Consider the following 25,802-nt stretch of genomic DNA (forward strand, 5'->3'; position numbering starts at 1 on the left):
ACAGCAGCCTGTTTAGGAGATTATTTCCAACAACCCTCTGCAATCCTGGAAAGCGGGTGGAGGAAACAGATGGTTGGGAAGACTCAGGATTGAAGACTGGCAAAGCTAATATAGCAAAAGGTCTAGACTAGGCCCAGAGGATCCTCGGGGAGGGAGAAATTTCCCCCTACCCTTCTAGGTTCTTCTCACTGGTGTAAGAATTAAATTGACAGGAGACAGATTATCAGGAGGAAATCAGACAAAAGTTTCATAACATGTGTCCACGGGAGAGACCTAGAAGAACTGAGTAACTTACTAAAATGGCTGAGACCCTCACCTTAAATACCATCTTCAGCTAAAGACAAAAGAAGATGTTAAGGGTAGGGATCTGGGACTTCAAAGGGGAGGAAGGCAATTGACGCAAAGCTGGAAAAGCAAATGTTTGGTAAATAAATGTTGGAGCAGCCCTGCAGAGACAATGGGCCAGAGAGTGACCTCTGATCTCTATGTTTCCCCACCACACCCCACTCACATTCTCTGCAGACTTATCTGGTGATTAACTCTATTCCAGGCACAGGCCCTCTATCTAAATTCTTTGAGTAGTTAGGAGGAAGGTTGAAGTTTCTTCCTGAGTCTTCTGGGCCTTGATTGTTTTCAGCTCAGAATAACCCTCACGGCACATGGCAAAGAGACATTTTGGGGCTGCAAATTTTATTTGCAGGATCTTAGGGATGGGAAAACATTGTTAACATTTCTAAGAATAATGTCTTACAGTTTTCTCATGAAATACCATATCTTCTGAATTATGTTAATGTTTAACAATCAATTTTTGGAAAGAGAAGGAGCACTACGTGACGTGTTCATGTTGGAAGTAACCAACTTGGAAGCACTAAAATGGGAGTGGTAGGGTCCATACAGTTTTAGAAATTTCAATGAATCTTATTTGAGCCCTGATTCAAAGAAACAAATTAGAAAGAAAAAGTAGGAGGCAACTGGAAATCTGAACACTTAATAAATAATTGATGATATAGGGAATTGTTACACACAATGATTGCATAGTCATGATTAAAAAGTTTACTTTTTAGAGAAACATGCTGAAATACTTATGAACTTATGAATGAAATATGTAACCTTATGATGTCAATGGATGGAGCTGGGGGAAGTTACACTGAGTGACTGAAATGGAGAAGAATATAATTAAGTTTGGATGGTGACCTGGGTTAATTTTTTTTTCTGCTTACTTTAAATATATATATATATATATATATATATATTTTTTTTTTTTTTTTGGCCTCACTGTGTGGTATGTGGGATCCTAGTTCCTCAACCAGGGATCGAACCCACACTGGCAACAGGGCAGTCCCAACCACTGGACCACCAAGGAAGTCCTTCTGCCTACTTTTTATATCTGAAATGTTTGATAATAAAACACTAAAAGGAAGAGAAATAACAAGATGCTTCAAAGCTCCTCGTGAGCAGCTGATTGAATAGCGGATGGGCTGTGTCAAGGAGGCATCTATTGACTGGTGGTTAACCGGGAGGGCTGTGGGCTTTTCTCCACTGGAGATGGCTGGAGTGATGGCGGAGGAGACCGAGTTTTCAGGAAAATGGCCCTGGGGTGGGGAGGGGAAGAGTGACAAGTGTGAGCCCAAGTGAGAAGCCTCACGGTGTGAGGAGGCCCCGGTTACCCAGGTTGAGACCTGGCTCCGATCAGACACAGCTCACCAGCCAGTTCCCTTACCTCAGCCTCGTTCTCCCTCCCTGCGGCCCTCCAGTGCCAAATCCAATTTTCCCAGTGACAAGGAGGAGGATTAATATAATCAGAGCCATGGGCTTGCCCTAAAAACATGGCTCCTGGGGAACAAGGAAATGACTTTCTAGGTCAGGTCAGCAGAGTAAATCTTTTAGGCTTTGCAGGCCACATCATTTGGTCTCTGTTGTAACAACTCAGCTCCAGACTCGTAGCATGAAAGCAGCCATAGACAATATGCGACACAGGGGCATGGCTGTGTTCCAACACAGCTCTCTTTACAAAAGTAGGTGCTGGGCCATATTTGGCCCCGGGCTCTGGTTTGCTGAGCCCTGTTCTAGATGGACACCAATAACCCAAGTCATAGTCTCATGCAGGAGCGACAAATAATATAAATAGAAGTGAGTAGGTGGAAAAGATGAAAGGACAGGGAAGGTTATGATCAGATCAGGAATTTGGGAAGTTGAGATGTGACGGTCTTCAGGGGCGACCCATTCTAAGATGTGACCGTTCTGTTGGGTGACTGTCACAAAGGAAGATGGGGGTCATGCAATCACACGGCCTGGAGGCCTTGGTGTCGGAGGTGTCATCAGTATGAATAACGACGTATCTGAGAGGCTTATGGGGTGGGTTGAAGAAGATGCTGCATGTGAAATCCAGGAGCTGTCAAGGGTGGAGTAATAATGGTCTGGAAGTCAAAGTGGAGATAGTGCAGTGTAGGGGTTGGGACCCTGGGCTCTGGAATCACAGTTCTGCATACTAAACCGTGCTCTACCATTTCCAGCCATGTGACTCAGCACACATGACTTAAGCTTTCAGAGCCTCAGTTTTTCCATCTGTAAAATGGTCTTTCATCTAAACAAAGCTGGTTCCTTACCTAGGAGAAACTCTGGTGCCAGCTATTAAGGAAATACATCTTTCCCCACTATTGACACATATGTGAATGGGTACATTTCAGTTGTTTTGAAGGGAGTTATTTTTAATTTATTTGCTTATCTATTCAGCTAATATTTATTATATGCTTAATTGTGCTCTAAAATCATGAGGCAGGCATTTTCATAAATTGGCTGGCTACCATTTACTGGATGCCTACTATGTGTCATGGAACCATGACACAGACTAACATGGTCATTTGTCTTCATGGACAGATTTTATGCACAGTTGGAATTGCAATGTATGTGGACTTATTTATGCTAATTCAATGTGCTTTTGGCGGAAGGAGAGATAGGGAGAGGGAGAGAAATAGAGAGATACAAGATCTTTTAAAAATGCAGGCAATTTCCCCTGCATTTACTCTGGAGGTGAAGCATAAAATGGGACACAGTATTTAGCTCTCTCCTTAGTGTCTTCAGTTTTATGTGACACTTACCATATGAGCAGCCTAGAAGGCGACTGCTTCCTTCTGTGTCTGTCTGTCTGCCTACATAACCGACCTACCTACCTACCTACCAACCAAGCATCTATATAGTGTTTATGTGTGTGCTCAGTCGTGTCAGACTCTTTGTGGCCCCACAGACTGTAGCCTGTCAGGCTCCTCTGTCCATGGAATTTTCCAGGCAAGAATACTGGAGTGGGTAGCCATTCCCTTCTCCAGGGGAATCTTCCTCACCGGAGGGTCAAACCCGAGTCTCTCGCTTTGCACACAGTTTCTTTACTGTCTGAGCCACCAGGGAAGCCCTGCTGTTTACTCAGGTACTATTTGAACAGTATATAAATATTACCTAATTTAACCCCCATGACAACCCTACAAAGTGGGAACTATTATTTACCCACTGTGTTAATCAAGTTAGCCTAGACTAGGTTGCAGTTACAAACAACAGCAGAAAGAACAGTTTATTTCATACTTATGCAAAGACTGATACAGGTTGGACAGCCTCTTATAATAAATTAAATTATATTTGGAACATCTCATTTTTGAAGTCACTAAAACAAAAAGAAGAAAAGAATGGAGGAACCACCCTCGTTCTTAATCTTCTCGCCTCTCCTCACAGAGCAAGGCCTCAAAACAGCTGTAAGGAAGGGTGAGATATGTAAGGAAACACTGGAGAGCCCATGGGTTCTAGCTGTGCCGGCAGCAGCCGTATGTCAGAGAAAAAGCTGAGGCGCAGCGATGTACGTTACTTCCCAAGGTCGAAAGCTAGGAAATAGCAGGGGTAGGATTCGGACCGAGGCTGCCTGGCTCCAGAGTCAGTGCTTGTTGGAGCACGACTGCTTACTCCGCCCTTCTGCCTATCACCTGGTACTTAGCGATCAGTACTAAGATGGAAAACACAGGCTACCTGAGACCACTGGAAAGATGCCACGTCTTTATATGGGTAATTTAACGTGTGCCAAGGGAAGGTTTTGGCTAAGTGTGATTTTCATCTTAGGTGTTCATTTTAGAGTCAGCTCCTGTGTCAGATGCCGCTCCTTTGTATATATTATGTGTCGTAGCATTTATTGCCTCAAATAATCTTAACTACCAGCCGAGGGAGCCATCTAAAGTATGAGCCTGGATTTATTTTAATGTTCTGCTTAAATAAATTCTTCCAAGTCCAGCTGTCTTTGAGACTTGACATCATCATATTGTCAGATCACAGCTGGGAGGTCGCGATCATTTCTCACCGGCGGACCAGTAGCTGCCTATTGCTTATCACATAAATGATGGGTCCTTGTCCCATAGGTCCCAATAATTTAATAAGCTCTTCACGCTGCCCATCGCTTTTCAGCTACTCATTTCTTTTCCATGACTCTTTGCTTTAAGATCTGCACTTTTATGTAGCTGTTTTATATAAACATTGACCACCCTTTAAAAATTCTTAGGTTTATACAAATAATGAAATTTTACAATATATAATCTATACATATCTGTTAAACTATACAGTGAAAGGAAACATTTTAAGTCAAGGATCATCATAGAATTAAATAACTCTAGATCTAAGTTCTTTCAAAGGGATGTTTCACTCCAAATGGCAAGACTATGGCTTTTGTCTTCCCCTCTTCATTATTTTGTAGTTTTCATATTGTCTACAGAGTTACATTAAGAACTAAAAAGAATTGCAAAATGAAAGAGTATTTATTCTATTTCATTTCATTCCATTTTCTTGTTGTATTTTAGACATTATGTTTTTTCCAGCCCTGCACTGATTTCCCCCTTCTTTTGGTTACAGTACTCCCTGTGTTTTTGGAAGGATCATCCCTCTCCCCTTCTCAGTTCAAGCACAAAGTGAACTGACTCCACCTCTGGCTCTGGGCTGAGTTTGTGACCCAGTATGTGACCAGAGCAGTGAATTCCCCTGACCACCACGGTTAAATGAGAGACAAGCCCAGAGACAGCCCCAAGATTTTTCAAGAAGCAACCAGGAAAACTTTTCTGTCTTTTCCTCTAGATTTCAAACTTTGAGGTTATAAGCCTTGAGCAGCTGAGGGCAATTATCTAAAGAGACTGTACCTGGGGTAACAGCAGAACTGAGAGGCGGCCAGAGTCTGAGTCCCTACGGCACTGTTTTGAACCTCTCTGACCTCATCTAAAGCGAACTCTACCCCTATTAGTAAAGTGAATTAATAAATACCTTTTTTCTTTTCCTTTTTCAAGATAAATACTCCCCCCCTTTTATTCTGTTTTTGCTTAAGCCATTCTGAGTAAGAGTTATGATACTTGCACGTGAAAGAGCCCTGATATGTTCTCCTACATAATATTTACCCAGCTACCCTCTTGAATTCCATATTAGTCAGCTCTCTCTAGATTTTGCTGTAGTAACAAACAACCCTTACATCTCAATACCTTATAACAACAAAGATTTATTCTTCACCCAGTTTTGTTGGCTATGTTTCCTCTTTGCCCTGCTCCAAGTCTCTTTTCATTCTGGGGCCTGGGAAGGAGGAACAGCACCTTCCTCAGTCCCACGGCAGAGGGAGAAGGGCAACGAGCAACCCAGGCCAATATTACTTCTGCTCACACTTCATTGTTCAGTACAGGGCCCGTGAGAAAGCTCAATATCAGTGTTATAGGGAATTGACACCACCTGCTTCGGGAAAAACTGCAGGCGAATGGAAGAGCAGGGATGCACGATTCTCTTATAGACAAAGGAGTGATAGTTGGGAGAAATGAAACAATCTGCGCATGTTCCAATCAGCCTGAGGAGGGGGGTCTTCATCCCCACCTTTCAGCAGCGGCAGATTACATCATTTCTCCTCTTTTCCTTGCTCCTGTTTGTGAATCCAGTGCTGTCCTCTTTTATCGAATGGAGTCCTGATTTAACCAGCCCATAAGAAACAGTGAAATTGTTTGCTATCATACTAAGAACAGGAAACATTTAGCTTTTTATTTTGACCAAAAAGTATTAGTCCAGTTTGCTTGCACAGATCAATCACTAAATAAATACAAGGAACAAAAAGCACGCTGCTGCCTCTCTGGCCCGGTGTCCCTGGGGAAAAGGCTCATGAAAAACATCATTAAAACTGAGACCTTCAATGAAACAAAGATTATGTTATAGAAGAGAAAAGAAAAGTTTGCTTTGGGCGAAATCTCTTTTCAGCTAAGTTCTACCGTTGGATAAAAGAAAAGAAAAATCCTCAATACTTTCAGATTGGTGAAAGGTATCTTATGACCAAAACCCGAGATGAAAACAGAAGACTCACTGTGCCGTTTGAGGACAAACACCAGCATTTGTAGGATGGTCTGTGCTGAGCTTAAGCGGTTTGTGAGACCCAAAACGCTCATGCCTTCAGAACGGCACAGGAAATGGCATGCATTCTGCACTAAAGATCATAGTTAGATGGTAGCCTGGCAGAAAATTTGTTGTCATGCCCTGTTGAAAGGAAAAAATCCTTTAGATTCATTTTGTCTTATAGAAGATTTCTGTCTCAGTAATTCCAAAGGCCAGAGTATCCTGATAATCTTTTTTTTTTTTTTGCTCTTTATGTTAACTTTCGTCTTCAAACAGGAAGGAAAGAGAGCTGCTTCCTGAATTCAGGACATGCTGAGTGCCTCCCTCTCACTGGAGGTGTGTCGTGGGGGTGGCCCTTTCCCTGGGGCACACAGTCTGCTTCCTCTCCTTTTTCCTGTCGTTTCTGTGTGGCTCTTTGGGGACAAGCTCTGGGAGCCTGCGTGAGGCAGCATGGCAGACACTTCTGGGTTCCAGTCTGAGCTCTGACATTTAGGAGTTGGAGTATTAGTTTCCTATGACTGTTTGGTAAATTACCACAACCTTGGTGGCTTAAAGCAGCACAGATTTATCTTTTTACAGTTCTGGAGGCTGCTGGTACTGCTGCTAAGTCTCTTCAGTCGTGTGTCCGGCTCTGTGTGATCCCATAGACAGCAGCCCACCAGGCTCCCCCGTCCCTGGAGTGGGTTGCCATTTCCTTCTCCAATGCATGAAAGTGAAAAGTGAAAGTGAAGTCGCTCAGTCATGTCTGACCCTCAGCAATCCCATGGCCTACAGCCTTCCAGGCTCCTCCGTCCATGGGATTTTCCAGGCAAGAGTACTGGAGTGGTGTGCCATTGCCTTCGTTCTGGAGGCGGAGGCTAGAAGCCCAAAATCAGTTTCACAGGGCTCAGGTCTGTATTGACAAGGCTGGTCCCTTCTCGAGACTCTAGGGGAGAATTCTTTTCTTGTCTTTTCTGGTATCTGGAGGCTGCCTGCATCCTGGAAGGCTCCTGACCCTTTCCTTGCATTGCTCTGACCTCTTGTTCCTGTTGTCATGGGGCCTGCTTCTGTAGCAGTATCTCCATTTGCTTCCCTCTCATAAGGACCCTTGTGATTATATCATTAGGCCCACCTAGATAATCCAGGATAATCTCAAAACTATTCATTTAATCACAGCTACAAAGCCTTTTTTGCCATATAAGGGAGTATATGTACACACACACACACACACATATATATATATTCACAGAGTCTGGGGATTGGAGGTGGATGTCTTGGGACCTGTATGCAGCCAACATAATGTATGATGTTAGGTGACCTGGAGCTATCCCTTCACACCTCTGGACCTTACTTCTCTCTTCTGTACTATGGGGATGGTAATAAAACCTACATCATAGGGTTGCTGTGACAGTTAAAAGATGGCATCAGAGTTTTTTTGTTGCAAGCAATGGAAAGTTAAAAGCTACTTGAGAAAAAGGGAATGTATTGAAGGTAAAAAGGTAACCCACAGACACAAAAGGAAATGTAAGGGTCTGGCCTAAGAAGCAGGTTTAGGGACCCAGGGTGTATAGACCCCTCTAGTCTCTGACATTCCACTCAAGATTCCTGTTCCAGGGAAAGGGCATCTGCTTGGCTCACCCTGGGTTTCAGATGCACACCTTGGCCCGGGGATGGCAAGGCGCCGTAACCCACGTTACCCCTGACATGGGGTGGGGAGCAGTCAGAACAAAATCTGAGGGCTGATACCACAAGAAGGGGGAGGGTACGAAAGGCAAATAAAAATGAAAGACAGTCTTACTGCAGAGGGCTTGCGGTAGGTATTCAAAGAATGATAGCTTTTATCTTATCCTTAATCTTAAGAGAATAGTAACCGTTGCTTTGGCAAGATGAAACATGGGGAGCAGCATGACCAGGCAAGAGGAAGACAGAGTTATCTGCCTTTAACCTCAGCTCTGCCACTGATACATTCTGACATTAAGGGAAGCCCTCTATTTTCTTATCTATAATAATACTTATTCACTCAAAAATGCTTATTGAATGCCTGCCTTTTTCCAGGCACTTTTTCTAGGTACCACAGATACAAGATACCATAGGTACAAGAGACAGAAAGTCTTGGCTCCTGTGGAATTTACCTTGTAAGGACAGACAATAACCAAACTCACAAATAAACATATTGTATAATGTAAAGAAGACCCAAGTGCTTTGAAGAAAAATAAAGCCGAGTAAGTGGATTGAGAGTCACAGGCCTGGGGTAAGAGGTACTAGTGTTTTTAGGGAAGGCAGGGAAGCTCACTTCTCCAAGGAGGTGACACTGACACCTGAATGACACGCGGAGGGAGCCAACTTTATGAAGACTGGAAGGAAGAGTGTTCCAGGCAGAGGAAACAGCCACTGCGAAGTCCCAGAGACAGGAACATGGCCAGTGAGGCACAAAGAGATGAGGGAGGCCGAGAGAATGGGAGGACAAGAGACAGAGAGGCTAGAGAGGCTGCCTCTTTGGTGGGGCCTCGGATGCAGTGATGAAGAGTTTGGATTCTTCTTTTTTTTCTTTTGAGCATGATAGGAAACCACTGGAGGGTTCTGAGCAGAAGAGTGAAGTAATCCAATTTATCTTTTAAAAAGATCACCCTGGCAGCTGGATGGGGAGTTGCATTACTAGTGCGAACAGGGAGGCCAGTGAGCAGGCGCTTGCAGGCAGGAGATGATTGTGGCTTGCAGCGGAGAAGGTGAGAAGAGGTCGGATTTGGGATCTATTTTGATGTTGGATGCGGAGTGACAGAGAGCTAAGGCAAGAATGACTTGGAGATTTCAGGCCCAAGCAAGTAGCTGAATGGGAAACCATTTACTGAAATGCTTTGGGGAAAATTGGAGTTAGATATTGAAAGTTAATAGGTTTACTGAAGAATCACAACTTACTGGGAATAAAAACATGAAACCTTTTTTTCTCCAATAACTACATCACCATATTCCATTGAATCTCTCTTCCCTCTAGGAAGTAGCCCTTTAATAACCTTTTGGTCAAATTCCATAACTTCCTACTCACTGTTTTTAGATAGTCTAATTTCACTGTTTGGGTTCATCTTGTTTATTTTTAAATCCTGAGTCTTTAGTCTCATCCTGTATGCAAAACTCATCTTTCCTGGTTCCCAGCTCCAGCCACAATTGTCTATGATTCAGGGGTCCTTGACCTTGGACGATAGAGAAATTACCTCTTTATTTTCACTGATCTCTAACTGAAATTTAGCCTCTCTTTTACTTATGAATGTAGGACACAAACTTCAATAGTATCCACAGTAACTGTAACTTTGTCTCTAATAGCAACCATCAGATGTTTTCACATCCAGCTATGGTTGTTACAGTGATCTTGAAATATCATTTACACTTGTCTCTTTCTTCAAATTATATTAGTTAATGGAACTGCCATTAGCAGTTTTATTTACAGTATGATTTAGAAGCAAGTACATTAGTATTTTACCAACAGTTTTAAAAAATCTTTTGATAACTATTGTTGTTGTGTTCAGTCACTCAGTCGTGTTCAATTCTCTGCAACCCCATGGAGTGCAGCCCACCAGGCTCCTCTGTCCATGGATTTTCCAGGCAAGAATACTGGAGTGGGTTGCCATTTCCTCCTCCAAGGGATCTTCCCAACCCAGAGACTGAAACTGTGTCCTCTGTGTCTCCTGCATTGATAGGCTGATTCTTTACCACTGCACCATCTGGGAATCCCATTTTGATAACTATATTTTAATATAATTGGTTTGCTTAAAAATCTTATGTATTTACTATTGTATTTTTAAAAATATTATTCAGAGAAGAAATCCAAATTTCCAAAATGTAAAGGGATTATGGCACAAAACAAGCTAAGATCCACTGTAAGAAGTTTGGAAGAGATGAGGAAGGAGGTGGTCTGCTCTTCTCAGACACCCCTGGAGCAGGAAGAAGGACACAGGAAGAGACAGGTCTCCTTAAGTTTCTCCTTAAACCAGTTTGGAGAAAACATGTACTCAGTTACGAAGAGACTAAATAACACAGCAATCTGGGCATATTTATCGAACAGCATAAAATAACCAGCCCTGGTCTTGAAGATGGTTAAACCTGCAGCCCAAGGGTGAGCACAAGGTCTCGCAGTGTATTGTTAGGGAGCACTGTTGACTGGACCCTTATGTGGCTTCCGATGATGGGGTTGGTAAACTGGGACTTGACCCTGTGTTTATGTGGGAGAATGATTCAGCCCCATGCTGGGTAATAACTGTTTTGTTCGTCTCTCAGAGTGGAGTTGGTGGGCGGGTAAGCAAGAGGTTTCTTGGAGCCATTCCTCATGTCATGAAAGGCTGGATTAAAAGAATCCTAGGAGATTCTGGACCTAATGACTAGTCTGGAAGTCCCATTCCAGATAACTTCTACTGCAGGGGTCCCCAACGTCCAGGATCTAATGCCTGGAGGCATTACTAATCACTGATCTGAAGCGGAGCTGATGTAATAATAATAGAAATAAAGTGCACAGTAAAGGTAACACACTTGAATCAAACCACCTCCTACCCCTGGCCCATGGAAAACTGTCATCCACGAAACCAGGCTCTGGTGCCAAAAAAGTTGGGGACCACTACTCTATTGTACTTCTTCCAAATATTTGAGGTTCATTACTCAAGATGGTGATGCCTCCAACATAGAATGTCTGGGAAACCAATTAAGGCTGAGGGCAGGGACTGGGTAATCTCTTGCTGAATACCATGAGTAGAGATTTTCAAATGCCGGCCCTATGAATTGGTGAAAGGTTTTATGAATGATGGTTGATTTAAGGCCTGTGTCATTTTGTAAATGACTGCATCTAGCTTGTTCTTTCATGTTACAAGAAAACAGCTTTATCTTTTACCTAATGAAAAGTGGAACAAATTTTGATTTCAAGATTCAGTTTCAATATAAAGCAAGCCATTCTCCTTTCTGCTTTCTTCTTCATAAATGCCATTTCGGACGAGATCAGGCGCATTTAGAGTGGAATGGCCATAGACCATAAATGCCATTTCAGATGGTAACTTTCATCTTGCAACTGGATGGAGAAATTAATAAAGACTAACTTCTCAGATTCTCTTGTGCATTTTGTGAGTATGCTATAACTTTTCTAGGTCCTGAAAAAGTTTACTGATCCTCCCAAAATTGTGGGGAGCGGGGGAAGAATTGTGTGTGTGTGTGCATGCACATGTGTGTGTATTTATACACACATGTGTACACAGTCAGAAGAATAAATTCTTGTTCCTTCTCAAAATTACAGAATCAATTGTGATTCAAATAGATTTAATTCAGGTTTGAGGGGAAAAAAAAGAGAGGACCTGACAAATGTGCCAATAAGACAATTCTTGGAAACACTCGGCAGTGCTGTTGCCCCGCTGGAATGCTCAAACCTGTTTGCTCAGGGGTGGGGGTCGGGGGTCCAGTTTAAGCCCCTGGGAGCCTCAGCTGCCTTCTCCTGGGATTGACACTCTTGTTTCCCCTCGCCTCCCCAGTTCCCCAAAGATGAGCAGTCACCTCTACTCCATCTCAATTTTTATTTGACCTGAAGCCAGTTGCACTGATTCCAAGAGAGAGAAAAGGGCTTGGCATGGCTTCTATCCTTTTGAGCTGGGCTGCTGAAATGACTAATAATTCATAGGGACTCCTCTCCAAAGATTAAGTTCTCTTCATCTGCCCTGATTCACACTTATTCTTGGTTTGGGAACTAGACAGTTCAGTTCAGTCACTCAGTTGTGTCTGACTCTTTGCAACCCCATGGACTGCAGCACACCAAGCTTCCCTGTCCTTCATCAACTCCCAGAGTTTACTCAAACTCATGTCCATTGTGTTGGTGATACCATCCAATCATCTCATCCTCTGTCGTCCCCTTCTCCTCCTGCCTTCAATCTTTCCCAGCATCAGGGTCTTTTCCAATGAGTCGGTTCTTCGCATAAGATGGCCAAAGTATTGGAATTTCAGCTTCAGCATCAGTCCTTCCAATGAATATTCAGGACTGATTTCCTTTAGGATGGACTGATTTGATCTCCTTGCAGTCCAAGGGACTCTCAAGAATCTTCTCCAACACCACAGTTCAAAAGCATTAATTCTTCAGCACTCAGCTTTCTTTATAGTCCACCTCTAACATCCATACATGACTACTGGAAAAACCATAGCTTTGACTAAACAGACCTTTGTTGGCAAAGAAATATCTCTGCTTTTTAATCTGTCTAGGTTGGTAATAGTTTTTCTTCCAAGGATCAAGTGTCTTTTAGTTTCATGGCTATGGTCACCCTCTGCAGTGATTTTGGAGCCCCCCAAAATAAACTCTTTCACTGTTTCCATTGTTCCCCCATCTATTTGCCATGAAGTGATGGGACCGCATGCCATGATCTCAGTTTTCTGAATGTTGAGTTTGTAAGCCAACTTTTTCACTTTCCTCTCTCACTTTCATCAAGAACTAGACAGAGCCCCATTATTTCATCATGAAAGCCGGGGTGTCATTAAAGGTGGCCTCACATTACTGCTTAAAGGCCTAGTAGAAATCTCATTTCACTTTTTGGAGATGCCATTGTGATGCAAAGTGATTTGGGGTCTCATTATTACCGGAAGCCCTTTGTTGGACTGACTGGGCCTGTCGTGTCCCCAGATTCTCCGTCTCCTCTCCTATCCTACGATTATTCCAAAATGGGGATACAGATACTTTGAGGATCTCTTGGTGTCAGTGCAGAGAAACATACTGAAAACAGGAAAATTGCAGCTCCACAGAAAGGCCCCAGCAAGCCTGCCCTCAGATACCCATGACACACTCCACGTTGTTCTGCTGTCCTGACACTGGATTTCTCAGGCAAATGAACACCTGCCAAGTTATTGCTGTAAGAATTAATCAAGAGAGCATTTTCAATGATTACAACTTCTCCTCGCTCATTTTTTTTCCTTCCAGGCAAATGGCTGTGCTTTCCTCTGTTGAACACTCACAGCTGCTAGACCCTGAATTCTATGTGAAAGAATTTTTGAGTTGTCCTCCTCTTTTCTGTGGACCACTTCCTGTGGCCCCTTTCCTGGGCAGTTTAAATTCTCAGCAGGAAAGGGTCAGTGACCTTGAATGACCCGTGTCACCCCTCTATGCCTGAGTTTCTTCACTCTAAAAGAAGGACAACAACAGCTCATTATTAACGTGAGGATTTAATGAAACAGTGCGTGGAAAGAGCCCAGCACACTGGGCCAAGCAGAGGCTCATCCCACAAGGATTTATTGAGTGTCTTCTATGTGCCAGACATGCTCCCAACTGCTGGAAATGCCAGAGGAGCAAACGCAGGCCCAGTTTCTGCTCTCATGGAGCTTTCAGTCCAGTTGAGGATTTGGGTGTTAATTAAACAATCACACAGATTTGTAACTCCAAATTGGGCCAAGAACTAGGAAGGGAAATTATACAGTGGCCCTGATCTAATCAAAGCACATCGTTTCATAACGTTTGAGTGGTGATTAGAAGAAAGAATACGAGTAAACTGGGAGAAAGAGGTCTCAGCCCCAACGCGCCTTTGAGCACATTAGGAAAAAGGGCCTCTGCCCTGGAACAGAAGTGGCAGAGCATGTGCTGGGGCTTCAGTGCCTCTGGCCCATCTGCCAGGAGCCCTTGAGCAGAGAACAACTTGTACAACTATATGCCGTGATCTGGCTGGAAGTAAGAGGATATTGGAGACAGAAGAAAGCCCCTCTGCCAAGGCCCTGAGGTGGGAGGGCACACTGGGGGAGATGAAAGGGGCCCCTCTGGTTGGAGCCAAGGAGCAAGGCTGGTGGGAGGGGAGTCAGGGTGCTCTGAGCACATGTCAGCTGGCATTGATGCATGATAGCATTATTCTCACGAAGTCACTGCCAGCCCACCAAGGTCTCCTCAGAAACACCAAGGTTTCTCTAGACGCTGTTGATTTTTAACTAGTGAAAGCAAATTCATTCAGGGGTGTGATTTGCTGGCGTCACAACTGAGATTTATAGAATAAGGGCAATGTACAAGGAGGGACGTTTAATGGGAAAGCAGGGAGACCGTGTGCCTCCAGAAAGACAGAAATGCTCTCTTAAAGCCCAGAAAACTAGATATTAGGCAAAAAGAAGTGGGAACAAAAAACAGAACAAACAAACAAAAAAGCAAATAACAGCACAGCATTAGGGAAAGGTTTCTCACAGCACTATCATTTGGAGGTTGTAATTCTCTCTCCAAAGAAGTAGACTCTCCTTTCCTTGGCCTCTTAAAAAAGACCCGCCCAGCTGGAGACCCAGGACCTGGCAACACTGCCTTTGCTAGAAATGGTCCTGATCGCCCCTCAGGTTCTTTCTGGCTTTGATGTCTTTGATTTTGGAGTAATCCAAAAGAGTATTCATTAATTCACACAAATATACTGTATCAAGGGTGGAATTTTTTGTTGTTGTTTTTAAGTCTGAGTGTAGTGGGAAATAAAACCCCAGATCCTAGAGAATTGTGCATTGTTGCCTGTTAGCTCTGGAGTCTGTCGGGCTGGACATCTGCAAACGGTGGCCCAGCAGAGTTCTGGTGTCAGCACAAATTGTGAGGGAAGCCTGGGCTTGGGGAACTGGGTGAGTCTGGATCCAGATGCTGATAGGCCACTTACAAGCTGTGTGACCCTGAGCAGGTTCGTCAACCTCTCTCCATACTCAGTGAGAGTGGCTGTAAACGCAAGTGATGGCTGTCATTAGGGAGAGCCTTGCAGCCAGGACTCTCAGGGATCCCCCACATGCAAAGTCATTTCTGGGGATCCTGCCTGGAAAGCAGCCTCCATGCCACCTACATTCTTTCAGGGATTTATTTCTTTGCATTATATCTGAAAAGTCTTGACTTTGGGTCTTTCAGAGATAGCAGTGCTTTGGGGAAACATAAGGAATCAGAATTAAGTCAGACTTGTAAAATCTTGTCAGCAGTTAGTAATCTCTAAACAGCTTTTAGGAAATAAACAACAACAAAAAAAAGAGCATTTAGTCATTTTAAATGTGGTATCCATGATCAGAAATCCCATCATAGTCATAGAATTCCACAAGAGCAGACACTGTCAATTTATCCAGCATTTGAGATATTTTATTGCTCGTTAAGATGTAATAGAACTTAACTTTAAAATGTGCTTGACTTAAAACCATATTAAACCGGAATGTACATCAATCAGACAAAATTGAAATATTTCAGGAAAGAAATGAGCTACTTAATTTCCCTCCCAAAAGAGCCCTTTTTTATGTCTCAGTCATGATGCTATATCTAAAGGTGGCTTCTGCTTTTTCTTTTACTTTATGGTCACATATGCAGCTTTCCAGGAGAAGGAAATGGCAACCCACTCCAGTATTCTTGCTTGGAGAATCCTGTGGACAGAGGAGCCTGGCAGGCTACTGTCCATAGGGTCACACAGAGTCGGGCACAACTGAAGCGCCTTAGCATGCATGCATGCATTGGAAAAGGCAATGGCAACCCACTCCAATATTCTTGCCTGGAGAATCCCAGGGACAGAGGAGACTGATGGGCTGCCGTCTATGGGGTCGCACTGAGTCAGACATGACTAAAGCGACTTAGCAGCAGCAGCAGCATGCAGCTTTCCAACCTGAGGCCTTCAAAGCAGAGCAGGCTAATAGTGATTTAAGAGTATGCTGGAGGGTATGCTGCTAGTAAGAGCCTAGCAGAGCAGGCTAATAGTGATTTAAGAGTTAAAAAAAAAAAAAATTCCATCCAAGATTTTAAAACAAAGAAATGCTAACTCAAGCCTAAACTTTTCTATGAAAAATGACATTGTTGCTTTCTAAGAATGGGACTGGATGAGGCACTTAATCAGAGAGGCCATTATGTTGTCAAAGGCTCTGCTGAGGCTGTAAGACAGATTCTCATGGGCTTATGATCATTTTATTGCCTTTCAGCCCACGGCCGGCAATCCCACTCTCCCTCCTGCTGACAGAATCGGAAGCGGCACTCTATATTCAGTCCTTCTGGAGAGCCTATCTGGTAAGCGTCATGTGCAATTTTGGCATTTCGTCTGATGGGGAGTTTGTGTACTGTGAAGGACTCAAGGGAAAACCTGTAGATGAATTTGAAACACAGGTTAGGATAGCTAACATCCAGACCTTGGAAATAGGATTCTCTGTAAAACAGGTCTTAAAGAGTAATTTAGAATTTCTACCAAAACTTATTTCACAATTGTCATTAAAGCTACCCTGCAACCTTTTTAAAATTTTACTTTTTATTGAGGTAAGAGTTGACTCATTGGAAAAGACTCTGATGCTGGGAGGGATTGGGGGCAGGAGGAGAAGGGGATGACAGAGGATGAGATGGCTGGATGGCACCACTGACTTGATGCCATGATGGACTCGATGGACGTGAGTCTGAGTGACCTCCAGGAGTTGGTGATGGACAGGGAGGCCTGGCGTGCTGCGATTCATGGGGTCGCAAAGAGTCGGACACGACTGAGCGACTGAACTGAACTGAACTGAACTTTAGTTTATAACACTTTTTATGTTTCGTGTGTATGACATATTCCTGCCTTATATGCACTACAGCATGCTCACCAACAGAAATTTTGTTTCCATCCATCACCCTACAGTTGATCTCCTTTACCCTCTTCACCCTCCCCCAGCCTCTTCCCCTCTGGTAATCTATATCAACATATTGGTTTGGTTTGGTTCATTTATTTTATGTTTTGGTTTGCCTGGTTTTTTTTTTTTTTTATTCCACATATAAGTGAAATTATACAAAATTTGTCTTCATCTTACTTAGCGTAATACCCTCAAGGTCTAACCATGTTATTGCAAGTGGCAGGATTTCTTTTTTTGTGTGACTGAGTAATATTTCAGTGTGTGTGTGTGTGTATTACATCTTTACCCATTCATCCATTGATGGGCACTTATTTTGTTTCCCTATCTTGGCTATTGTGAACAATGCTGTGGTGAAAATAGAGGTGTGTATATATATATGTGTGTGTGTGTATATATATATATATATATATATATATATTCAAATTAGTGTTTTCATATTCTTTGGATAATTACCCAGAAGTGGAATAGCGGGATCATATGATGTTCTATTTTTATGTTTTTGAGGGATCCTAATGTGTTCCACAGTGGTTTCACCAGTTTACATTCTCACCAACAGGGCACAAGGTTTCCCTTTTCTCCACATCCTTATCAACACTCATTATTTCTTGACTTTTTGATGATACCCATTACAATAAGGATGCTGAACATCTTTGCATGAGCCTATTGACCATATTTATGTCTTCTTTGTAAAATATCTATTCATCTCTCTGTCTTTTTAAAAAGAGTTTTGCTGTTGTCATTGTTGAATTGTGTAAGTTCTTTGTATATTTTGGATATTAACCCCTTATCAGATATATGATTTGCAAATACCATCTCTCATTCGGAAGATTATCTTTTTGTTTTGTTGATGGTTTCCTTCTCTGTGCAAAAGCTTTTGAGTTTGATGTAGTACCATTTTTTTTTTCTTTTGTCTCCCTTGCCTGAGGAGACATATCCAGAAATATATTGCTAAGACCAAAGTCAAAGATCATACTTCCTATATTTTTTCCTAGGAGTTTTATCATTTCAAGTCTTGCATTCATTCAAGTATTTAGTTCATTTTGAGTTGATTTTTGTGTGTGGTGAATATTGGACTACTTTCCTTTTTTAGTATGTGACCATTCAGTTTTCCCAACAATGTTTATTGAAGAGACTATCCTTTCTCCACTGGATGTTCTTTGCTCCTTTTTTTTTTTAATTAATTTATTTATTTTACTTTACAATATTGTATTGGTTTTGCCATACATTGACTTGAATCCGCCATGAATATACATGTGTTCTCCATCCTGAACCCCCCTCCCACCTCCCTCCCCATCCCATCCCTCTGGGTCATCCCAGTGCACCAGACCCGAGCACCCTGTCTCATGCATCAAACCTGGACTGGCGATTCATTTCACATATGATATTTTACATGTTTCAATGCCATTCTCCCATATCATCCCACCCTCGCCCTCTTCCACAGAGTCCAAAAGACTGTTCAATGTATCTGTGTCTCTTTTGCTGTCTCGCATACAGGGTTATCATTACCATCTTTCTAAATACGATATATATGTGTTAGTATACTGTATTGGTGTTTTTCTCTCTGGCTTACTTCACTCTGTATAATAGGCTCCAGTTTCATCCACCTCATTAGAACTGATTCAAATGTATTCTTTTTAATGGCTGAGTAATATTCCATTGTGTATATGTACCACAGCTTTCTTATCCATTCATCTGCTGATGGACATCTAGGTTGCTTCCATGTCCTTGCTATTATAAACAGTGCTGCGATGAACATTGGGGTACATGTGTCTCTTTCCCTTCTGGTTTCCTCAGTGTGTATGCCCAGCAGTGGGATTGCTGGGTCATCTGGCAGTTCTATTTCCAGTTTTTTAAGGAATCTCCACACTGTTCTCCATAGTGGCTGTACTAGTTTGCATTCCCACCAACAGTGTAAGAAGGTTCCCTTTTCTCCACACCCTCTCTAGCATTTATTGCTTGTAGACTTTTGGATCGTAGCCATTCTGACTGGTGTGAAATGGTACCTCATTGTGGTTTTGATTTGCATTTCTCTGATAATGAGTGATGTTGAGCATCTTTTCATGTGTTTGTTAGCCATCTGTATGTCTTCTTTGGAGAAATGTCTGTTTAGTTCTTTGGCCCATTTTTTGACTGGGTCTTTTATTTTTCTGGAATTGAGCTGCAGGAGTTGCTTGTATATTTTTGAGATTAATTCTTTGTCAGTTGCTTCATTTGCTATTATTTTCTCCCATTCTGAAGGCTGTCTTTTCACCTTGCTTATAGTTTTCTTTGTTGTGCAGAAGCTTTTAATTTCAATTATGTCCCATTTGTTTATTTTTGCTTTTATTTCCAATATTCTGGGAGGTGGGTCATAGAGGATCCTGCTGTGGTTTATGTCGGAGAGTGTTTTGCCTATGTTCTCCTCTAGGAGTTTTATAGTTTCTGGTCTTACATTTAGATCTTTAATCCATTTTGAGTTTATTTTTGTGTATAGTGTTAGAAAGTGTTCTAGTTTCATTCTTTTACAAGTGGTTGACCAGTTTTCCCAGCACCACTTGTTAAAGAGATTGTCTTTTCTCCATTGTATGTTCTTGACTCCTTTGTCAAAGATAAGGTGTCCAAAGGTGTGTGGATTTATCTCTGGGCTTTCTATTTTTTTCCATTGATCTATATTTCTGTCTTTGTGCCAGTACCAAACTGTCTTGATGACTGTGGCTTTGTAGTAGAGCCTGAAGTTAGGCAGGTTGATTCCTCCAGTTCCATTCTTCTTTCTCAAGATTGCTTTGGCTATTCGAGGTTTTTTGTTTTTCCATACAAATTGTGAAATTATTTGTTCTAGTTCTCTGAAAAATACTGTTGGTAGCTTGATGGGGATTGCATTGAATCTATAGATTGCTTTGGGTAGTATACTCATTTTCACTACATTGATTCTTCTGATCCACGAACACGGCGTATTTCTCCATCTATTTGTGTCCTCTTTGATTTCTTTCGCCAGTGTTTTATAGTTTTCTGTATTATAGGTCTTTTGTTTCTTTAGGTGAATATATTCCTAAGTATTTTATTCTTTTTGTTACAATGGTGAATGAAATTGTTTCCTTAATTTCTCTTTCTGTTTTTTCATTGTTAGTGTATAAGAATGCAAGGGATTTCTGTGTGTTGATTTTATATCTTGCAACTTTACTATACTCATTGATTAGCTCTAGTAATTTTCTGGTGGAGTCTTTAGGGTTTTCTATGTAGAGGATCATGTCATCTGTAAACAGTGAGAGTTTTACTTCTTCTTTTCCAATCTGGTTTCCTTTTATTTCTTTTTCTGCTCTGATTGCTGTGGCCAAAACTTCCAAAGCTATGTTGAATAGTAGTGGTGAGAGTGGGCACCCTTTTCTTGTTCCTGATTTTAGGGGAAATGCTTTCAATTTTTCACCATTGAGGATAATGTTTGCTGAGGGTTTGTCATATATAGCTTTTATTATGTTGAGGTATGTTCCTTCTATTCCTGCTTTCTGGAGGGTTTTTATCATAAATGGATGTTGAATTTTGTCAAAGGCTTTCTATGCATCTATTGAGATAATCATATGGCTTTTATTTTTCAATTTGTTAATGTGGTGTATTACATTGATTGATTTGCGGATATTGAAGAATCCTTGCATCTCTGGGATAAAGCCCACTTGGTCATGATGTATGGTCTTTTTAATATGTTCTTGGATTCTGTTTGCTAGAATTTTGTTAAGGATTTTTGCATCTATGTTCATCAGTGATATTGGCCTGTAGTTTTCTTTCTTTCTTTTTTTTTGTGGCATCTTTGTCAGGTTTTGGTATTAGGGTGATGGTGACCTCATAGAATGAGTTTGGAAGTTGACCTTCCTCTGCAATTTTCTGGAAGAGTTTGAGTAGGATAGGTGTTAGTTCTCTAAATTTTTGGTAGAATTCAGCTGTGAAGCCATCTGGTCCTGGGCTTTTTGTTTGTTGGAAGATTTCTGATTACAGTTTTAATTTCTGTGCTTGTGATGGGTCTGTTAAGATTTTCTATTTCTTCCTGGTTCAATTTTGGAAAGTTGTATTTTTCTAAGAATGTGTCCATTTCTTCCAAGTTGTCCATTTTATTTGCATATAGTTGCTGGTAATAGTCTCTTATGATCCTTTGTATTTCTGTGTTGTCTCTTGTGATCTCTCCATTTTCATTTCTAATTTTGTTGATTTGATTTTTCTCCCTTTGTTTCTTGATGAGTCTGGCTAAGTCAATTTTATATATCTTCTCAAAGAACCAGCTTTTGGTTTTGTTGATTTTTACTATGACATCTTTTGTTTCCTTTGCATTTATTTCTGCCCTAAGTTTTAAGATTTCTTTCCTTCTACTAGCCCTGGGGTTCTTCATTTCTTCCTTTTCAAGTTGCTTTAGATTTGGGTTATTTATTTGATCTGTTTCTTGTTTCTTGAGGTAAGCCTGTATTGCTATGAACCTTCCCCTTAGTACTGCTTTTACAGTGTCCCATAGGTTTTGGGTTGTTGTGTTTTCTTTTTCATTCGTTTCTATGCATATTTTGATTTCTTTTTTATTTCTTCTGTGATTTGTTGGTTATTCAGCAGCGTATTGTTCAGCCTCCATATGTTGGGATTTTTAATAGTTTTTCTCCTGTAATTGACATATAATCTTACTGCATTGTGGTCAGAAAAGATGCTTAGAATGATTTCAATTTTTTTGAATTTACTAAGCCTAGATTTATGGCCCAGGATGTGATCTATCCTGGAGAAGGTTCTGTGTGTGCTTGAGAAAAAGGTGAAATTCATTATTTTGAGGTGAAATGTCCTATAGATATCAATTAGATCTGACTCATCTATTGTATCAAGTTTGTGTTTTCTTGTTAATTTTCTGTTTAGTTGATCTATCCATAGGTGTGAGTAGGGTATTAAAGTCTCCCACTATTATTGTGTTATTGTTAATTTCCCCTTTCATACTTGTTAGCATTTGTCTTACATATTGTGGTGCTCCTATGTTGGGTGCATATATATTTATGATTGTTATATCTTCTTCTTGGATTGATCCTTTGATCATTATGTAGTGTCCATCTTTGTCTCTTTTCACAGCCTTTGTTTTAAAGTCTATTTTATCTGATATGAGTATTGCTTTCTTTTGGTCTCTATTTGCATGGAATTTATTTTTCCAGCCCTTCACTTTCAGTCTGTATGTGTCCCTTGTTTCGAGGTGCATCTCTTGTAGACAACATATATAGGGGTCTTGTTTTTGTATCTATTCAGCCAGTCTTTGTCTTTTGGTTGGGGCATTCAACCCATTTACATTTAAGGTAATTATTGATACATATGATTCCTTTGCCATTTACTTTATTGTTTTGGGTTTGAGTTAATACACCCTTTCTGTGTTTTCTGTATAGAGAAGATCCTTTAGCATTTGTTGGAGAGCTGGTTTGGTGGTGCTGAATTCTCTCAGCTTTTGCTTGTCTGTAAAGCTTTTGATTTCTCCTTCATATTTGAATGAGATCCTTGCTGGGTACAGTAATCTGGGCTGTAGGTTATTTTCTTTCATCACTTTAAGTATGTCCTGCCATTCCCTTCTGGCCTGAAGAGTTTCTATTGAAAGATCAGGTGTTATCCTGATGGGAATCCCCTTGTGTGTTATTTGTTGTTTTTCCCTTGCTGCTTTTAATATTTGTCCTTTGTGTTTGATCTTTGTTAATTTGATTAATATGTGTCTTGGGGTGTTTCACCTTGGGTTTATCCTGTTTGGGACTCTCTGGGTTTCTTGGACTTGGGTGATTATTTCCTTCCCGATTTTAGGGAAGTTTTCAACTATTATCTCCTCAAGTATTTTCTCATAGTCTTTCTTTTTGTCTTCTTCTTCTGGGACTCCTATGATTCGAATGTTGGGGTGTTTAACATTGTCCCAGAGGTCTCTGAGGTTGTCCTCATTTCTTTTAATTATTTTTTCTTTTTTCCTCTCTGTTTCATTTTTTTCTACCATTCTATCTTCTACCTCACTTGTTCTATCTTCTGCCTCTGTTATTCTACTGTTCGTTCCCTCCAGAGTGTTTTTGATCTCATCTATTACATTATTCATTATATATTGACTCTTTTTTATTTCTTCTAGGTCCTTGTTAAACCTTTCTTGCATCTTCTTGATCCTTGTCTCCAGGCTATTTATCTGTAACTCCAATTTGTTTTCAAGATTTTGGATCATTTTCACTATCATTATTCTGAATTCTTTATCTGGTAGATTCCCTATCTCTTCCTCTTTTGTTTGGTTTGGTGGGCATTTATCCTGTTCCTTTACCTGCTGAGTATTTCTCTGCCTTTTCATCTTGTTTATATTGCTGTGTTTGGGGTGGCCTTTCTATATTCTGGCAGTTGGTGGTTTCTCTTTATTGTGGAGGTTCCTCACTGTGGGTGGGGTTGGATAGGTGGCTTGTCAAGGTTTTCTGTTTAGGGAAGCTTGTGTCAGTGTTCTGGTGGGTGAAGCTGGATATCTTCTTTCTGGAGTGCAATGAAGTGTCCAGTAATAAGTTTTGAGATGTCAGTGGGTTTGGTGTGACTTTGGTCAGCCTGTGTATTGAGGCTCAGGGTTATGTTCCTGTGTTGCTGGAGAATTTGCGTGGGATGTCTTGCTCTGGAGCTTGTTGGCCCTTGGGTGGTACTTGGTTTCAGTGTAGGTATGGAGGCATTTGATTAGCTCCTATTGATTAATGTTCCCTAGATTCAGGAGTTCTCAGGATTTGGACTTAAGCCTCCTCCCTCTGGTTTTCAGTCTTATTCTTACGGTAGCCTCAAGACTTCTCCATCTATACAGCACTGATGATAAAACATCTAGGTTAATGATGAAAAGTTTCTCCACAGTGAGGGACACCCAGAGAGGTACACAGAGTTACATGGAGAAGAGAAGAGGGAGGAGGGAGATAGAGGTGACCAGGAGGAGAAAGGGGGAATCAAAAAGGGAGAGATCAAGCTAGCTAGTAATCACTTCCCTATGTGCTTTCCACAGTCTGGATCCCTCAGAGATGTTCATGGAGTTACACAGAGAAGAGAAGAGGGAGGAAGGAGACAGAGGTAGCCAGGAGGATAAAAGGGGGAATCAAAAGAAGAGAGACAGATCCAGCCAGTAATCAGTTCCCTAAGTGTTCTCCACAGCCCAGAACACCGAGTTGGGTAGAGAAGAAAAGGGGGAGGGGGGAGATAGAGGTGACCTGGTGGAGAAAAAGGAGAGTCAAAAAAAGGGGAGAGAGCAATCAGGCCAGTGATCTCGCTCCCAAGTAAAAATCGGTATTGAAGATTGGGTTCTTAAAGGTACAAATTTGATAACAAATACCAACAAACAAAGAATAAAAATCTTGAGTAGAGCTTAGATTCTCAAAAATACAATAAAAACAAACAAACAAACAAACAACAACAAAAACACAAAGTCACAGAAGTTATGAAATATATATATATGAAGTTTGCTTTAAAAATGAGGTCTTTTTTTTGCAAAGTAATAGTAGGTTATAAAAATGAAAATTAAAGGAGTAATGGGGACTTAAAAATAACAAATAAAATAAAAAAAATAAAATGATAGTAGTAAAAGTATATCTAAGACTTTTTCTGGAGCTGTTGCTTACAGTGTGGGGTCAGTTCATTTGCAGATAGTTCCTTGGTCCAGCTTGTACTTCTCATGGTCTGTAGGTCCCTTCCTATGTAGTCGGTGTTAAGTACAGGGTTTTAATCTATTGCACCTGTCACTTCCAAAGCAGTTCCCTCTGCTTATTTTAGCTTCTTCTGTTTGCTGGTCTCTTAAGTGTCTAATTTCCGCCCTAACACAAAGGGCGCGATGGTGGTCACTTTTTTTTAGGCTCGCTTGTTCAGTTGTGCTTTGGGGAGGGAAGAACACTGCAAACAAATATCACTGGTGTGTGTTCACAGTGATTCAGCCACACTGGGTTTGCCCCCGCTCATGGCGTGTGCGCTTTCCCAGTCTACACTGCTCAGACTCTAGGTTGCTCTGCCAGGAACTGTCTGATGCAGGCCCTGGTTTTCATGCACTTCTCAGGTCTAAGCTACTCAGGTTCAGGTTCTCAGGTACTCCACAAAGGCACAGACTTGGTTGGGCCTGCGTTTTGCTCCCGTCCCAGGTCCAAGTAGGTTAGGTGACCAGTTCCTTGGCGTGCGTAGTCGCCCCCAGTTGAAGTCTGTGACTTATCCCTTCCCCTATCCCAGCCACTTGGTTTTCTGGGTATACAATGGGCACACCTTGTGTCTCTTCTGGGAAGCTGATCTCTGGCTGTGACCCTCCTGGCAGATGTGGACCCTCCAGAATCCCAAGAAGTCTTGGTTAGCAATGAAGTCTGCTTGCAGTTTGATATAGGATGCCTCTCTGGGGCCGCGATTGCCCCCTTCTGGCTCTGGCTGCCCTCACCTGCCTGTCTCTGGTGAGGGATGGGCCAGTCCACAGCCGGCTGGCTCTGCTCAGTCCTTTGTTCTGTGAGCATGCCTGGCGGTGGTTAGGGCTTTTCGCGGGATCGTAGGATAGCTATCCCACAGTCTGGATTGCTATCTCAAGCTAGTTCCCTCAGATTGCCCTCAGGGCATTCAGGCCTGGTCCTTATCGTAAGCAATGCTGCCCGCTCCTCCCTGTCTCTCCCCCACTTGCTAGTGGGAGATGCGAGCATCTGGGCTGTTGCACTGCTGAGAGTTGCTGTTAGGCACGTAATCTGTGGGTTTTAATTATTTATTTATTTTTCCTCCTGGTTATTTTGCCCTCTGAGATTCCAAGGCTTGCCACAGACCCGCTGGAGAGAGTGTTTCCTGGTGTTTGGAAACTTCTCTCTTTTTCAAGACTCCCTTCCCGGGACGAATCTCCGTCCCTACCTCTTTTGTCTCTCTTTTTACCTTTTATATTTTGTCCTACCTCCTTGCGAAGA

At 41.8% G+C, this 25,802-nt stretch overlaps 1 protein-coding gene across 5 annotated transcripts in view; it reads left to right on the plus strand.

Moving 5' to 3' along the window:
* IQCK (IQ motif containing K) overlaps positions 1–25,802 on the plus strand; it is a 161,538-nt gene that overhangs the window by 59,815 nt on the left and 75,921 nt on the right. For 3 of the 5 annotated variants that reach the window (NM_001192088.3, XM_024984712.2, XM_024984711.2), the window contains one exon: positions 16,252–16,336. The exons of the other annotated variants lie outside the window; for them this stretch is intronic. In NM_001192088.3, the coding sequence (NP_001179017.1) occupies positions 16,252–16,336 (85 nt within the window). The remainder of the gene's footprint in view (positions 1–16,251; positions 16,337–25,802) is intronic. 5 annotated transcript variants of the gene reach the window in all.

This window comes from Bos taurus, chromosome 25, assembly GCF_002263795.3.
Source record: "Bos taurus isolate L1 Dominette 01449 registration number 42190680 breed Hereford chromosome 25, ARS-UCD2.0, whole genome shotgun sequence".
Classification (NCBI taxonomy): domain Eukaryota; kingdom Metazoa; phylum Chordata; class Mammalia; order Artiodactyla; family Bovidae; genus Bos; species Bos taurus.